The 16,139-nt window shown below is 32.2% G+C and overlaps 1 protein-coding gene across 3 annotated transcripts; it reads right to left on the bottom strand.

Annotated features, from left to right (window-relative positions):
- Positions 1-193: 193 nt before the first annotated feature.
- Positions 194-14,511, bottom strand: ABH1 (ARM repeat superfamily protein). Of its 3 annotated transcripts, XM_022873257.2 has the most exons (19): positions 14,203-14,511; positions 14,039-14,098; positions 13,154-13,210; positions 11,230-11,301; positions 11,034-11,096; positions 10,194-10,370; positions 8,776-8,904; positions 7,722-7,788; positions 7,255-7,454; positions 6,986-7,056; positions 6,121-6,205; positions 4,940-5,008; positions 4,720-4,838; positions 4,342-4,480; positions 3,621-4,121; positions 2,718-3,017; positions 1,930-2,108; positions 1,699-1,810; positions 194-694 (listed from the first exon to the last, which is right to left on the bottom strand). In XM_022873257.2, the coding sequence occupies exons 1-19, from the start codon at positions 14,284-14,286 to the stop codon at positions 599-601; spliced, it is 2,580 nt and encodes an 859-aa protein (XP_022728992.1). In that variant the 5' UTR covers positions 14,287-14,511; the 3' UTR covers positions 194-598. The 3 variants fall into 3 exon arrangements, with proteins under 3 accessions (XP_022728992.1, XP_022728993.1, XP_022728994.1); XM_022873258.2 differs by lacking the exon at positions 13,154-13,210 and having other exon boundaries at positions 295-694; XM_022873259.2 differs by lacking the exons at positions 11,034-11,096; positions 11,230-11,301; positions 13,154-13,210 and having other exon boundaries at positions 295-694.
- Between the last annotated feature and the right edge of the window lie 1,628 nt (positions 14,512-16,139).

Below are 16,139 nucleotides of genomic sequence, written 5' to 3'. Positions count from 1 at the left end.
ATGTTTGACCTGCAGCAGCTGTTTGTGGGACCCAGGACCTAATTTACTACTTAAACACTAATGCATGATTATTAACAACTGCAAGTTGATAATCTACACTATCTAATGCTTGCTGCTTAAACATTTAGACACTGACAAAAATGGGGAAAAAAATCCAAGGATTTTCCAGTTTTTCTCGAAGCATTCCAGGAAGGACATTGAAAGCGTTTCCAGTTTATTAAAGTAGGCTACAACGTTTAAGAAGGTAATGGACTATTGGCAAACTGGAAAGATAAGCAAAACAACTCGCAACAATTGTGTCTCACCAGGTTTATCAGGCAACTAATTAGACAGCCGTATTAGTACATATCAAAATCACATCTTGACACCAAATGCGAAGTTTTGGTCACTACCATATTGAACTGTGCATTTAGTTCTTCGGAAATAAATTAAACTAGTTCTAACTGATCATGAACTATGCAGCTAGACTGAATTTGTTTCACTTCTGTCTTTACTTCATGTACATAAAAAAAAATGTTGGGGAAAGAGGCATAGGACTGATTGATGTTAAAAATGGATTAAGTTACAGCTGATGATCAGGCAGATCACACCTCATTGCTCAGCGGCGTAGGCCGGAATAAACAGCTTTCCGGAAAAGAGGATGGGCATCTTCAGTTAACACCTCCACATCCAACTTCTCAATGTGAGGCCATATCTGCAAAAAAAAGCAGATTGGAAGGAAATATTAGAAAAAATAAAATCCAGTTTGCTGCACACTCAGTAATCATGGAGGCTTTCATTCAAGGAAATGCAATTAGAGCGGACAAATATTAGCAAACATGAGCAAACCAAGTACATGTGAGGAAAGAAGCACTAAGCTGGTTCATGTAAGGCTACATTTAATAAGGTACGTCATGTCCCTCAAAATTAAGTACGCTATGATTCCTAGATTTGATTTTTAGTCTAAAACAAATTTCTCAAACATGGGAAATTTAAAACGTCAAGCTAATTTTTGCCTTCAGGAATGCTTCAGAATATTGCTAAACCAACAGTAGTGTCATAGAATCAAAGTATAACAGAAGTAGAGAGAGATAATATGAGAGACAGTGTGCCTCTGAGCTTTTCATTGAATATTTTCATTTCACTGTTTTGGAATTTTAGTTTCTTGACAGATAGCTGTGAACCAATCCACCTATATTTATTTATAATGTTCTAACCATATCATGTCTTGCTTTCCACTGCTTCAGAAAGCACCTAACACCACAGCGTAGATCAAATTAGAACATTCCAGACAAATGATTAATAAACTCTTCTGCCATGCAGGCATTGCAGAGATAGCACACCATAACAATGGTGAGAGCCTATGACTGCATATATGGTGTAAGAAAAGATAGGCAACACCCAACAGCAGCCAAAAAAGACGGCTGTGTGGAGTTAGACTGCAAGAGAATGTCAGACATATTGTAGTCTCCTCTTACGTTGGGGTCAAGAAATATTCACTGAATAATGAATATTAGCATAATAACTTCCTAGTCAGAAATTTTCAAATTGAAAGAAAACAGTGCAATTTGTCAAATATCATTGAATTTTCACAAAAGTACTGCAGCAGCTATAGAAGATAAAAAATTATGGTGAAGATAAAATCGTAAAGAAACATCACAAAGTCATCAAGACATCCCAATTCCCTAAGAGAACAGGAACTCAAGAAATAGTACTTACCTCAGATGCATATTGCCTTGAGAAGGCCTTGACATAGCCCAGAGTTGATAAGCACCACTGTTCTTTTTCCCGTACATTATAAATATTTGTTGTCCTACCCCCGTTTGACCGACTGCAATATAGAAATAAATAAAAAAAAATAAATTCAGTCATGTTGATATCATCAAATGACAATGTGCACAAAAAGATAAATAAGGACAAGAGGCCACGGAAAGGTTGGGGCGTTGGGACCTTTTCTTAGGTCTTCCATTCTCATCATCCACCTCCATAGCTGATGATTCTTCAAGGTCAAGAGCCATTGAATCTCCATGGTTAGTCTTTAATTCTTGCAATGTTCCAGCTCTAGATGCATCAGGCAGACGTTCCATCAATACATTGGAGAAGTTATTGTATAGAGAGAGGAATAAAACCTATACATTTCAATAACATAAAAAAATAGAATAAGGTAATTAGAACAAAAATTCTGATAAGAAAAAGGTTAATGTAATAATTTCGGCTATTGATAGACCAAGAAACACTGGGGCAGTAATTTAAGAAAGGGCTGGGAGAAAAGAAGAAAGAGAAAACACATTCAAACAAGTAAATATATATCCCATTATAACAACATCTTGTCAAACTACATCTACTATTACCACTTCATTAGAGCAACAGGAGTACACTTGAGTGCAATACCAAGTGTAACTAAAAACAGAAATTAAAATAAAACCACAACCTATCTATGTAGGCTGTAATTATGTCCATCTAATAAACATGTTTAATCATCAGTTCAATTGCTTTGAGTGCTTTCATAATTATTGATACATTAGTATTTAAGTGCAATTGTAGCATTCAAGGCACATAAGAACATGGTGGTTAAAAGGAATAGACAGAAATACAGCATCAATAATCAACATATAAAATTGTTTATGTACACCCTCCAGAAAAAGTAGTGAAAATTTCAACCACAAGAACAAAGTTTCCCCCACAAAATTGCAATGTTAGTGGACAAAAATCAAAGCTATGTTAGTTGAATCTACTACCTCATTTTCATCTAGTGCTCGAGCAAGAAGAGCCTCCTTTGCCTCTAAAGAATCACGAATAGTTACTTCCTCTTCCTTAGTTTTTTCAGCCTCAGTTTTTAAATGCTTTAACCTTGCAGGGTTTTCACCAAGAACAGGTTCACCTTCCACTAGTGTAAGCTTTGACTCAGCAGCCGCTAAGTCTGCTTTTGCCTTATATGCAGCTTCTTCTGCTGATATGACACCCTTCTTGAGAGATGATATCTCTTTCCGTAGGTCAGTGATACGATTGTATGTCTTACTAACTGCATTCCTGAGAATCTGAGGAATTAAAAGATGAAAGTCTTTGAGATGGAATTAATGTTTGAACAGATCCAATGAACATGAATTGCAGAAAACCACACAGACATATGACAATTTTACACAAAGAATACAGGATAGATGAATGCAAAAGCAGTTATAGGGTTTGAAATTAGTAAGAGAAACAGGGGGAAGGGGTGATTTCAGTTTCTTTTCCTGCAAAGCAAGGGAGTAATTATCTTAATTTTAGACCAAAGCTTCACAGCTGTTCTTTTTAGTTTTTTATTTTAAAAAAAAAAAATCCTTTAGGATCCCAAATGCTGCCTAAAATATTACAGTATTTAGTAAGTTTCAAAGTCCAAAATAGTAACAACAGAAATCTGAAATGGCCTAAACTTCCAAGTTTCAGCTCACTGTAAAAGATTTGGGTTACTGGCACTTATATTGGCCTAATTGAATTCTTTAAATTCAATTCAACCATACATTAAGCAAATATGTAACAAGGAAACTTCAAAACACTCATTTGAAACTATGCTTTTGTTTCTGGGAAAAAAAGTATAGAGGGGGGGGGGGGGAGGGGTGGTGTTGGTGGCAGGCAAATATAAACTGAATTTGCCGACATACCTCCCATGGACGATCTGATGTATGAAATTGCTCAATGTTTTCTGGAGAGAAGACCCATCTCACAATTGCCAAATTAGATACAAGACGATAACCCATCATCCTATCAATTGCTATAGCAGTCATCTGTGCATTGTTCTTCCAATATGAACTCACTTCAGCTATCAGCATGACCTGCTTATCCTGATCAGGGCAAATTTTTGCAATGACCTGCCCATATCTCTCCAAGACAGTGATCAAATGAGTGAAACTTTTAGATCCAATGTCAAGAAGTGTTTGTACAACCACACTAAGGGTAACTTCCAGACCGTGAACAGGATATATATTTTCCTCAATCCATACAATTATCTCACGTGCTGTCTGCCTTCCTTTCACCTTATTGCTAAGTTCTGCAGAGAGTGCATCCTGTTCAGTTTTTTCTCGACCAACCTCTCCACCATACTTGAAGTTTGGACCACCCTTGGGTGGAAGCAACTCTTCGAGAGTAGGTGCATTCTCAATGCTCTACATTAACAAATGTCATAAAAGAGAAAAGTTACCAAGATGTAGCAACATGCCAAGGATGGTCAAAGATATTTTTTTGGTACAAGTCGTATAACCTATGCTTGAATAAGGGAGATTCAGACTTTTTTTAACCATTACTCATTTGCTTCAACTAAAACCTACATTCTTTCCATCTTCGTAATACTCTGGAGTTAAAAAGAATTCTGGCATGTCTCCTTACCTGCTTTATTTTGTCCCAATATGACAAACGAACTTCTCTTTCCAAGACCTCTTGAACAAATACACGCTGTGGAGCCCACTTTGGGAGGTCTAGGACATAAGCCCATTCTTCCCAAGGCCAAATAAATTGGAAGTTTGATCTGTGGAGCCAGAAAATTATTATTAAATGTATAGAAATCATCTGAAAAACTTATCTCAAAGCAACATCCAGAAAGATGGAGCAAGGGACCTAGCCGGTGCATTGGAAATGTAGCTGAATCATCAGTAATTAATTGGATGCAACATCAAAATGTGCTAAAAAACCGTATTATAAAGCATAAAACAAAAAAAAGGCATATTTATCGTTAAAAAAAAATAACAGTACTTAATGTAAACTTACAGATGGTGTGAAAACCAAAGGATAAGCCGTGTGCGGCACTCCATATCTAAATCAGCAATTTTATCAAAAAGAGCACGAACTGCACCGGCTACAACTGCAGGAAAGGCCCCTGGTAGAGCCTAAGCATTAAACTACAAGTCAGACACTTTCTTTAAAGGCCAAAACAATTTCTTATGAAAAGAAAAAATAGAAAAATAAATAGTAATAGCTTCTATATTACCTTACAGAGGTCCATAATAACCAGTGTGTAATATATTGGCTTGAATGGGGGTTGTGGTAACAAAAGCAGCTGCAACAATACAAAGATGTTATTTCTGTATCAGACGCTCCAGTAGGTAAAAGATAAATGCAAAAAATATAAAACATTCTGTTTGTTTAACTTTGAAAAGAAAAGGTCTAGAAATAGGCCTCAAACTACAAGTTAAGCCCTAAATGGTTAAAACAATAAAAACACCTTTAAAGTAACTTCTTTTTATAATAGCATTGTAGAGCCATTGCTAATTAATCAGTTACCTAAAAAGTAAAGAGTTGTCAATTTGCTCTTTATTTGGTTTTGTAGTCAATGGAAATAGAAGAAAATAGAACCAGCCAGAGAGTGCCAATTTTACTTTGACCTACACAATTGGGGAAGGAGCCTAACAGAAACAGATAATAGAAGTAATGCTACAAGAATTTAGCAGCCAATGGCACAATGGTGTCAGTAAAAGACCAACTTGACCTTGTAGTTTAGGAGTCTTATGGCTTCAATGGCTATTACAATATTTCTTTCCTTTTTTTCTAAACAAAAACTAATTAAAGAAATATCCTCTAAGTCAAATACACTCCTGGTCACAGCTATCCATTTCCAACAATGTATTGGTCACAACTATATCATAAAATGGTGCATTTCATGATCTGTGAACTACTGGAAAAACCATACATGATAAAAATTAGATCAGATGGTCTTAAAATCACAATATTTATTTAAACATGTAACAATCAAATTTCCTCCTATCTCCCAAAATTTCCAAGAATCGTCACTTTAATTTTGATGATTAAAAATAAACTCAGAAAAGGTGTTACTTTGTTTTCATATATTCTACCAAGTAATGGTCTATTTTGGTGGATTCCTCAAAAAGGTAGGTAATGTATATTTAAAAAAGACATATATATACATCTAGTTTTCGAACTCTCTTCCTCTATTTGCAAATGACAAAATGTCAGATAACAAGCAACTTCAAGCCATTTATGCATGAGTAACACGATGGGAAGCATGGAATTATTTAGTGTTGTCCACTAACTAAAGGTGAAAAAGAATTAATTTTCCTGTTCATATTTTATGTAAAAACAGATAAAGAAAAAGAATAAATCAGATTCTTGCTATTGACAAAGAGCAAGCAAAACATATAACATAACTTTTACCTGAGAGAATATAGTCTCTGCCAATAGATACTCATATCGAAAGGGCACAGGCAGGCCTACCATAAAAGAAGCACATTCCTTTCGACTAGCTTTGCATGAAGCAAAAAACAGAAATAATCAAAACTAAGACCAAAGGCCTTAACATACTTCTATACACTAAATGACAATGAATAAATTCATTTTAAAAGCTAAAGAAACAAGATCAGGCTGATGATCCAATCAAAGAAAATTATGAATAGCTGCAGCAAACATGCAGAAAAAGATGATGGCTGATTTATAAGACCCAAGCTAGAAAATCAATAAAAGTCCAGTTTTTACCTCTTCCAAAATGCAACTATATGGTTAAAGGAAAAGGCATTAAATAAAAATAAACAAAACTATTGTTACCGACTATCAAGTTAAGATTAGGGATATGAGTATGTTTTCAATGTCTTCAAGCAGATTTTTTTTTTCACTATTTTCTCTTTGTAATTAATAATGCATTAAATTCTAACATTGCTTCAGTTCACAAGAGGTAAACCATAAAATGTGGGTAAATATGAATAAATATTTAAAAACAAAATAGAATAAGCACTCATAAACTACAGTTTGCCCATTGAGATACTATAAAACAGAAGATGTTTGACAAAGGCATAACCTTAGTTTAATAACCTAATAATTTAGATTATCCCAAAATCCTTGGCTAGAAAGTAAACAGTGTTTATTTACAAATCCATGCCCTCTTGACTTGCATCTAGTCCTCAGATAATTTTCAAGGTCATATAGTTCAGAATGAAAGAAAAAAAGTATAATCTTTACAGAAAATTAAGAAAGCCACTAAAGTACATAAAAGAAGATAGTGAAAGAGTCAGAATTGTGTACAAACCATCCATTGAAGAACAAAAGCACATCCAGCAAATACTCTTCAACAACAAAACGATCAATAGGCTGCAGATCCTGTCAAACAAAACATGAAATGAGAAATAGACAGAGAGATACAAAGGAAAATCTAGATTGGTGAGAGAGATGAATAAACATAAGCTGTTACAGGCAACTAAGCTTTCAGCCACAAACCCATTGACCATCTTCGCTGAAGAAGTAAAAAGGTGGCGGCCCATAAAAATTCAACAACAACAACATCTTAAATAATTTTACCTCTGTTTTACTAGCAGGAAAAATATTAAGTCTGCGAGTCCTTTGAGGATACTTCAACTCTGCATCATGCTTTTGTTTTCCACAAGCTACAGCAGAAATTATTGAAGGCAGATCAGGTTGCTCAGGACAGCTAATGGGTCCAAACTCATGAGACTTTCCAGCAACCAGCTGGGCTTCAAATGATAGGTGAGGTCTTGGAACTAAGAAATAAAAACATATCATAAAATTAAAACTTGTCATGTAGAAGAGGCAAGAGTGGTGGAGGATGATAAGTAGAAAAGAAGAAAAGCTACATCAAGGCAATTATGAAATGCAGGATAGATGGCAGAGAAAGACCATAGAAAATAAATTATGACAAAATATACTAAATAATTTCTTGCCTGTATTTTCAAGGTAATACACATTTACTTTTATAGCAAGAGTTAAAGGTTCAAAGTTCTAAAATAAAGAAAGAGTAGATAAATTACCACTTTCAACTTTCCACCCATTGCTAGATAGAACCTGTATCCGTTCCCATAAATCTTCAAGGAAATCCTGAAGGAACATTAAGGGAAATATTGATGAAGAAAGCTGCATCGGGCTATATCAATAATTAAGAATCGTTGTGTAAAATGGGAAAAATAGAAAGAAATGAGGAATAATGAACAATTAAAAAATAATGGAATCACAAAATCTATTTCTGTCAATCATTATCACAACTATCAGAGCTAAATTCCAAAGCCTAGAGTCTTTTGAAGACAATTAATTGTCATAGCACAAGTGTCCTCAATGCCAAATGATGCCTCTATACTGTATTTTGAGAAATTCCTAACATATTGGTCACTTGAGAAGGATTTTATTGGGCAGGAAAGAAACGAATATGATCTTAAAAACTCTCATTTATGATAGAATTCAGACAAATAATGAACATCTGCAGCATTTAATATAGTTAAAACCAGACAAGTACACAAAATAAACAGTTCATTTATGCCTGGCAAACATACAAGTCTCAGAAATTCCAACAGTTCACAAGAATTTCCAAGATACACCACGAGCACACAGATTAACTTCAAGAGTTCCCATCAGCCTACAGTTGCCCACCACTAATAATGCACCAGCAATTATTTGCACTTTCCATTTTTATAACCACCATAACTAAGATCAGCAGTTGCAACACTTCATGAGTAACCTTCCAAAGCAGAATGGACAACCATCCTAAACATCTACTTCCAACAACCAAGGCTTGTCCTAGAATTTTTAACCCTCCTTAGGAGGAATAAAATCCAAGGTTTAAATCCCCCTCACAACTTGGATCTCCTCCTATGTACCAAAAAAAAAGGTAAAAATACACACACTACTTCCACCATTCCAAGTTGCATGAATGCATGCTTACAGAGCTCATTCCTATTGACAATTAACAATAGAAGCAAAGCGGTAGCACCACATTTAACAACATATAGAGACCAAAAAATTGAATATCCAACATTAAGATTTCAATTCAGAAAAGATAAAGGATAGATGAATTGCAGAAGGAAAACACACCTTTGCAACCAGGTCACCTCCAGACTCGTCATCCTCAAAAAAAGATAATCCAGAGTCAGAAGTATGCCTTCGAATGCTCAAATAGGCTTGTATACCAACCAAGACTCTTTCTATCTCCTCAGGGACTTGCTGAATACATACACATTTGTTTCTTTCAGAATACATAATAAGAATCACAGTTAAAATTGAGTAAATTTGATCTATAACTGTAATAGGCATAAAAAAAATAAACCTATAGAAATTATTAAATATTTTCGCCAAGATGCACAAGTCACTAGGCAGCAGAAACCAGGTGTCAAGTGAATTACACACTAATTCTCCCAAAAAATTTTCTTGTTATTTGAAATTTACACTGCTTCCTTTGGATGAAGAAACCATCGTTATCCTATAATTCTAAATGACCAATTAGTTTCTGTAATTTGTAAACTAAAATTTGTTGATGAGTAAAATTGAAGTAGAAATTTACTAGTCTAAATACAACACGCAAAATTTATCTGGTTAAAATACTTGATAAAAAAATTTTAAAAATAACTAAAAAGTAACAAAAAAGAGAGAAAGATACTGTTAAAAAACAATGGACTGATATTTACACAATATAAATATCTTTTAATCTAATGTACTAAAAGTTGAAAGTGAATTGGGTAGGATGCTGCAGTTTAAAAGGATGGAAAACAAAATAAATAGGAACTGAGTAATCAGGCTGGATAAAAAGATTGACTCAACTAAAAGGGATTATAGAAGAGACATAGAAATGAACTGGTGATAGACCAACTTATCTGAGTGCTTAACATATTAGTATAAATGATTGATGTTGACAAATACGATATGATGGGCAATGCATATTTGTCAATTGGGAGCATATCACTTGCAATCCTCTTTATTACAGTCCCACAATTGTCCAATCACAATAAAAAATTATCCAAGGGTCCACCACTTATAAGTGTGGACTCCACATAAAATTTTGATGGACCCCACATAATTTTGAATTGTGATTGGTTAATTGTACTACAATGATTGTAAATGAAATGCTCCCTTATCAATTACAATTATGGATAAACTATGGAGGTGATCATTATGCATTTTAACATTTTTTTTTTTGGTATTATAGCACATTTCTATATTGGTTTTATGTATTTCAAAGACCAAGCTATATTCATCACCAAAAAAAAAAGAAGAAAGACAAAACAATATTGTTTATAATAAAAATATTTTTACTTCTGTATACCACCATTTCTGTATTATAATTCTTTAAAGTTTCCCATGTTGCCATGTCAGACCAAAATATAGATATTTCCAGGAGATAGAAACCATAGCTAATAATATGAACATAAGCATACCAGGTATTAACATGAACTTAGCTGACAATAATCCTAACCTAACAAAACATAACACTTATTAAGAGCTAAGAAAGGCCTCACCTCCACAAGTTCTGCTCCTCCCCATGGTAGGCAAGATAAAATGCAAGTTACATAAAAGTCAGCACGTGGTTGCCAGGAAGTATTTCCTTTCTCGTCGTCCACAGTTGTGGCAGCTGATGATAATAGAGTTTCAAAGACAACTACAAGTGAAACAGGTTGGATAACTTTACTGCACATCTGCAGAATGCAAAGAAATAAAAAGAGATAAAGCTTCCTTTCATCTTCAAAACAACAATAAATGTATCTTTCATTACATGGATCTGATCTAGCAAAATAGTTATAAAACACAAACCACCAACTGGCTAAAAATTAGAAATGCATCCTGTTTGCATAATGCGCTAATATCCATATCTGTGTCCAAAGAGCAACTTGGAAAAGTAAGCTTCAAAACATGGGTGTATCTGTTGTGAAAACTAAATAACTGAACCTGTAGATGTTGCCTATAAGGTCTCAAAGAACATTTACAGAATATGCACCAGAAAGAAGTTCATAAATAATTAAGAAATATCTAGTATGAGTTTGTCTCTCCTTTCAGTATTGTATGTCCTGGGTATTTGGTTGCACTTGCAATACCAACAAGATTTCGTTAGTAGAATTTCATTCATAAAAAGAAAAAATTCAAAAAGTAAGAGTTGCATAGTCTTCCAAATTTAGTTTCCTTGATGATGAAATAAATAGCATAGAAGGCTCATTCCTGCACTAGTTTTCTCTAGTGTTTTCACTTCAATCATAATATGGATGAGGTGAAGTTAAATGACAATATATGCTTCCAGACATTCAAGACTATGCCCAAAACAATTGCCTATTATAGCCAAATAGCTATAATAACATCATACATACCAAAACAGTCAGAAATCGCATTAAAATACGGATTCTGTCACAACTTCCAGAATCTAGAGCGTCCTGAAAAATCAAACATGGAGAAAATGTGTGAAAAAACAAAAAGTACTATATAGAGGAAAAAAGATAAAAACTCCTGAAACAACAACCACAAGAATACACTCTTGAAAAACATTCGAATTAGAAACTTGGTCACCTGAAAACTAGTTTGTGTATTCTCGATTATCTTTTTAACAAAGTCCTCATCTTCCAAGTTTAGCAAACCAACCTGAGAGAGAGGGGGGGAGGGAGAGAGGAATTAGAACCTGTAGGAAGTGTCACTAAATGTTCAAGAGGGGAAAAAGGAGCATCCATGAATGCAAGTCAATCTACAATGAGAGGGAGGGAGGATCACTTACAACAAGCAAACACAAAACATTAAGTTTGTCAAATTTCTCCCTTTTACCTTTTTTTCTCTGCTGCAATTGAGAAGCAAACACACACAAGATGGGGAGTTTGGCACAAAAAGAAATCCATCTTTATAGTGTTCTTACACAACTTTTTGCTTGCAAAATTAGCATCTTTTCAACAGGATTAGCGATGAAAGCCATAGACAAATTCTATGCATGTAGCAAAAATATTCCCTTTACTTTTCTTTTGTCCCTTTCTTAAGATAGGAAGAGGAGAGCATAGGAAACAATTTCTGATAAAAGGTAACAAGAAGAATTTTTTTTTTTTCACAAGGTTATTTCAGAGTAGAAAATAAAAGATTTAACAGATTTTGCCTACCAGACTACAGCATAAGCCTAAAAAGGCACATGATAACAACTTCTTAGAATTTTCTTCATGTCTATAAGAGCTAATACATGCAAATCTATATGAAAAAATAATTAAAAATAAATTTAATTGAATTGATGGCTCAACCACCAATTTCAATTGAACTGTAAATGTCCACCCGAATGGTCATGCTTTGGATCAGTTTTTAAAGGTGTTCACTGCAGTCTAGCAAAAATTGATCCATTGAATGTTGTTATTTAAGCATCTAGCTACAATTGAGGATGCAAGGAAAACAAGTTTTGGTCCTAGAAAGAATTTTCAAGGCTTGTTTTAGTACTTTCAGTTATTTCACATTTTAAGGAGCTCCATGTTATCATCTTTTAGTAGCACTATGCTAATTTCACATGCTAAAAAAAGGGCTAGCAGATCCTCAGGTATTCTAACCAAGAAGTGATCTTTATCTTCAAAGGAGTAACATGACTAGCACTAGAAATCTGATTCCCAATGTTGTTTTAAATAATAATCCTTGCTTACATGATAAAGTTGAAAGTTAAATTACATACAACAAGATTACATTGACTTAAAGAAAAACTTTAAAACTTCATGTCCATACCTATCATAGCCAAGAAGCACACAAGGTCCAATATTGTTAAAAATAGGGGTGATAATGGTTTGGTTCGGTTATTTCAGTTAATGCATAGTATTATGAATTTTCAAAATCTTATTTGAATCCGAATCAAGCTTCTTTCAAAACCAATCCGAACCGAATTTTACTGGCTCGTTTTGGTTCATTAGGTTTAAAATTTTTTTTAATTTTTTAGTATTATTTTGATATAAGTTTTTATGGATCTAAATAGTACTCTAAATAGATTTAGGTACTATTTAGATCTAAATAGATTTAAAAATAAATAATTATTTTTATTTATAAAAATTTAAAATATATAAATTAATAAAAATATATAATTCAGTTTGGTTCGGTTTTTTACTTCTTGATTCACAATCCAACCCAAACCTAATATATATATTTAATACTCGAACTTAATCCAAACCAAATAAGAAAAAAAAGATCCGAACCTAACACTACGGTTTCAAATTGGTTTTTGGTTTTTTCAAATTTTTTCCTCATCCCTAGTCAAAAATAGATTCAGCCTACCTTTAGACACTCAGAAATTCACCAAACGTTTACAAATTATCTCTGCTGAAAAAGAGTTCATTGAAAAAAATTTATTGTAACAATCACACTATGAGTGGTGTGTCAATATAAATGAATTACTTTTGTTTAATAGCTGACACTATCAAATGAATGGAAAAGCATCAAAGGACCAATAGAAAATAAGACTTAAAAAGTCTTAGAAGAGCCATACCACTGTTCCATACAGAGGAATCTTGTGAGGCAATTGTTCGGCACATAGGAGAATGAACTGGCAAGATAAAGAGAAAAAAGATAAATGCTTTGGCAATTATCAGCAGCAGAATCATTGCACAACGAGTAGGAGGAGAGGGGTGGGGAATAAACTACCAATGACCATATGATAATGAGCAAACAAATTGACTCCATACAAACAAAACTTAACAAATCTTCACCTTTTGGCTTGAACTCAAACACAATTATAAAGAAAAAAACCTCTTTTCCTCTTGAAGGGTTTCTAAAAATTCATGTGGACAGAAATCAAAATAAGCATCAATAATCTGTATAAACCTCAAGCAGGGAACTATCTAGTTATCTGAAAAAAAAAAAAAAATCCTCCAACCCATCAATTCGCAGGTTTCCTCTATTATTAAAGTAGGATTTTTTTATTAAAAGCAATCTTAGAGCTCTAAATGGGGTTATTTGAAAGGGTATAATAAATTAACTGAGTATGCATGGCAGCTTTTTCCTCAATGTTCTTTTTTATTACATTCTATCCAAATATTCTTGATGTATGATCCTTTTTTGTGTATTTATAAGGTGCTCTCTTCATGTGTTCTTCTTGGAAAGTCTTATAGTTATCCATCAAAGAAAAAGGAGACATTTTTGTAAATGAACAGTTAAGATGTTTACACACTTTTATGAAACCCAATGCTGGAAAAAAAAATTTAATTCCCAATGCAAATCTAAAAGCTCCACCAAGAGCCTAATACAATTACTTACTAATTTTCCAGTAAGTACTTAAAATTTCTTCAGATTTTCAACCATGCCAGAACTAAAATGGGTGCTAAACAAAAATACACTGTAAAGGAAAACTAGAAGAAAAAGAAATGGAGATTACAGGTAAAATATCAGTAGAAGAATGCTCCAGCTCTCTCCGTAAAGCTCCATAGCAAGTTTCCTGTAATTTCAAAAAAAAAAAAACCACAGAAAAAGAAATTAAAAAAAAAAACTATGAACTAGGGTTTATTTATGGGGAAATAAACTGGAGAGTAGTGTACGGACAATGTGGTCTTTGAAATCGGAAGAGGAACTGTACTCTGAGCATTTGTCACCGATTCGAAGAAGAAGACTTCCCCAGCTGCTCATTTTGTTTTCTCTTTTCTTTTATTTTTAGTAGTTTCGAAGAAGAAATTACTTTGAGAGCAGTCAGAGCAGGGAAAGAGGGAAGTAGACAGCGAGGGAGAGGGATTTTGCAGGTTTTTTGTTTTGTAAGATCGTGGACATGAACCCTAAACAGGCCGCTTGAGCCCAAAATATTAGGGTTGCTGGCTCTCAATTGCAGGAAAAAACAATTTTTGCTACTTGCCGGTTGTGGTCCATCGTTAAAGTGCTACTTTTAATTTCACCAGAAAGGTGGGCAGGTCGTGCGTTTTTTATGAAATTTATTTAATAAAAAATAAAAAATAAACTAACGAATATAAAAGAAAGAATTTCATTTTTTAAAAAATTAATCTAATAAAAAATAAGTACAAAAAAATTAAAAAAGAGATAAATAAAAGAACCAAAAAAAATTTTAAAAAAGAGCTCGTATAAGATGTTATATTGATGTCTCATACTGAATTTAAAATATTAATTTTTTAAATTAAATTAAAATAATGACATTATTAATATTATCTATATTTATAAAATTAAATAAATAATATATATATATATTTTTATATATTTCAAAATGATTCAAACAAAATATCTTAAACATATTTTCGATCCTATTTCGTTTTTTTTTTTTTAAACTTGATTTGTCTTAATTCAATATCAATTCAAAAAAATCACCGATTATCAAATTTAGATAAATAAAAACACATCAAATACAAATTGTTTTACCGTTTTTATTAATTAATATCTTTTATTACAAATTTTATCTAATTAAAAAATATAAAAAAAGCAAAAAAAAAATTTGGATGCCATATGGATATATCCATTATTGTTTTTTACAAAATTATTTTAATTAAAAAAAAAAAAATTAAGCTAACCACGTATTACATAAAAATCTCAATTGAGTGAAGGTTTATTGGATACAATTTATTTTATCATTCTTATCTATTAGGTTCTTCCATTGTAAAATTTATTTTATTAAGAAAATTAAAAAATAAAAAATAAATTGAATTATCACGTGAACACCTATATTGTTTTTTATTCATAAAATAAATTTAACATTATTAAAAACAAAAAAAAAAAACATAAAATCTCACGTTGAGACTTTGAATGAGAATTAAACAAAAGTTAAAATAAATCAATTTTATATAATGTATAGATAGATCGGTTACATCTTAATTTATGTATAAAATATAATATTTTTATTAAATTAATATATTAAATACTTACTTTTATTAGTATAATATATAAAAATTAAATTAAATAAATAATTTAAAACATAATTTAATATAATCAAGACAAGACAAAAATTAATAAACTTGCTTTCCCATTGATTTTGATTTTAGGATAAAAAAATTCGATTTGACTTAAAATAAAAAAATGCATTTATATATTATATGTGGACGAATTAAAACTTAATTGATACAGGTTATTTTATTATCCATACCTCTATTAATATTTTTCTTAAAAATTTATTTGTCGATTACATTTGTTATAAATAATTTGATTAAAAAATAATAAATAAATAAGGTAAAATAAGTGAAAGTGGTTGCTATGTGTATATATACATTTTTTAATTTATCTAATTGAAAAGAAAAAAAAGTAAAAAAAAGACGAAAAAGCAAAAAAAAAAAAAAGGTAGAAAGTTTAATTCATGCTCACATTAGCAATGATGAGCTTTCCTTGAAAATTTTATAACATGGATTTATATTATTTGTTTTTATTTTAATTTTTTTATTCTATTTTTCCTCTTTACATTCAATAAAATTTTGTTGTTTATATTTTTTGTGTAGGGTGAATTTGATGTTATTGATTAAAATAAATTTTTTAATATCCTTTTGTTATAC

Source organism: Durio zibethinus, chromosome 6 (genome assembly GCF_047325235.1).
Source record: "Durio zibethinus cultivar Kanyao isolate XHJ-2024 chromosome 6, ASM4732523v1, whole genome shotgun sequence".
Taxonomy (NCBI): domain Eukaryota; kingdom Viridiplantae; phylum Streptophyta; class Magnoliopsida; order Malvales; family Malvaceae; genus Durio; species Durio zibethinus.
The sequence above is the reverse complement of the archived record's forward strand: the minus strand, read 5'-3'. Positions and strand labels throughout refer to the sequence as shown.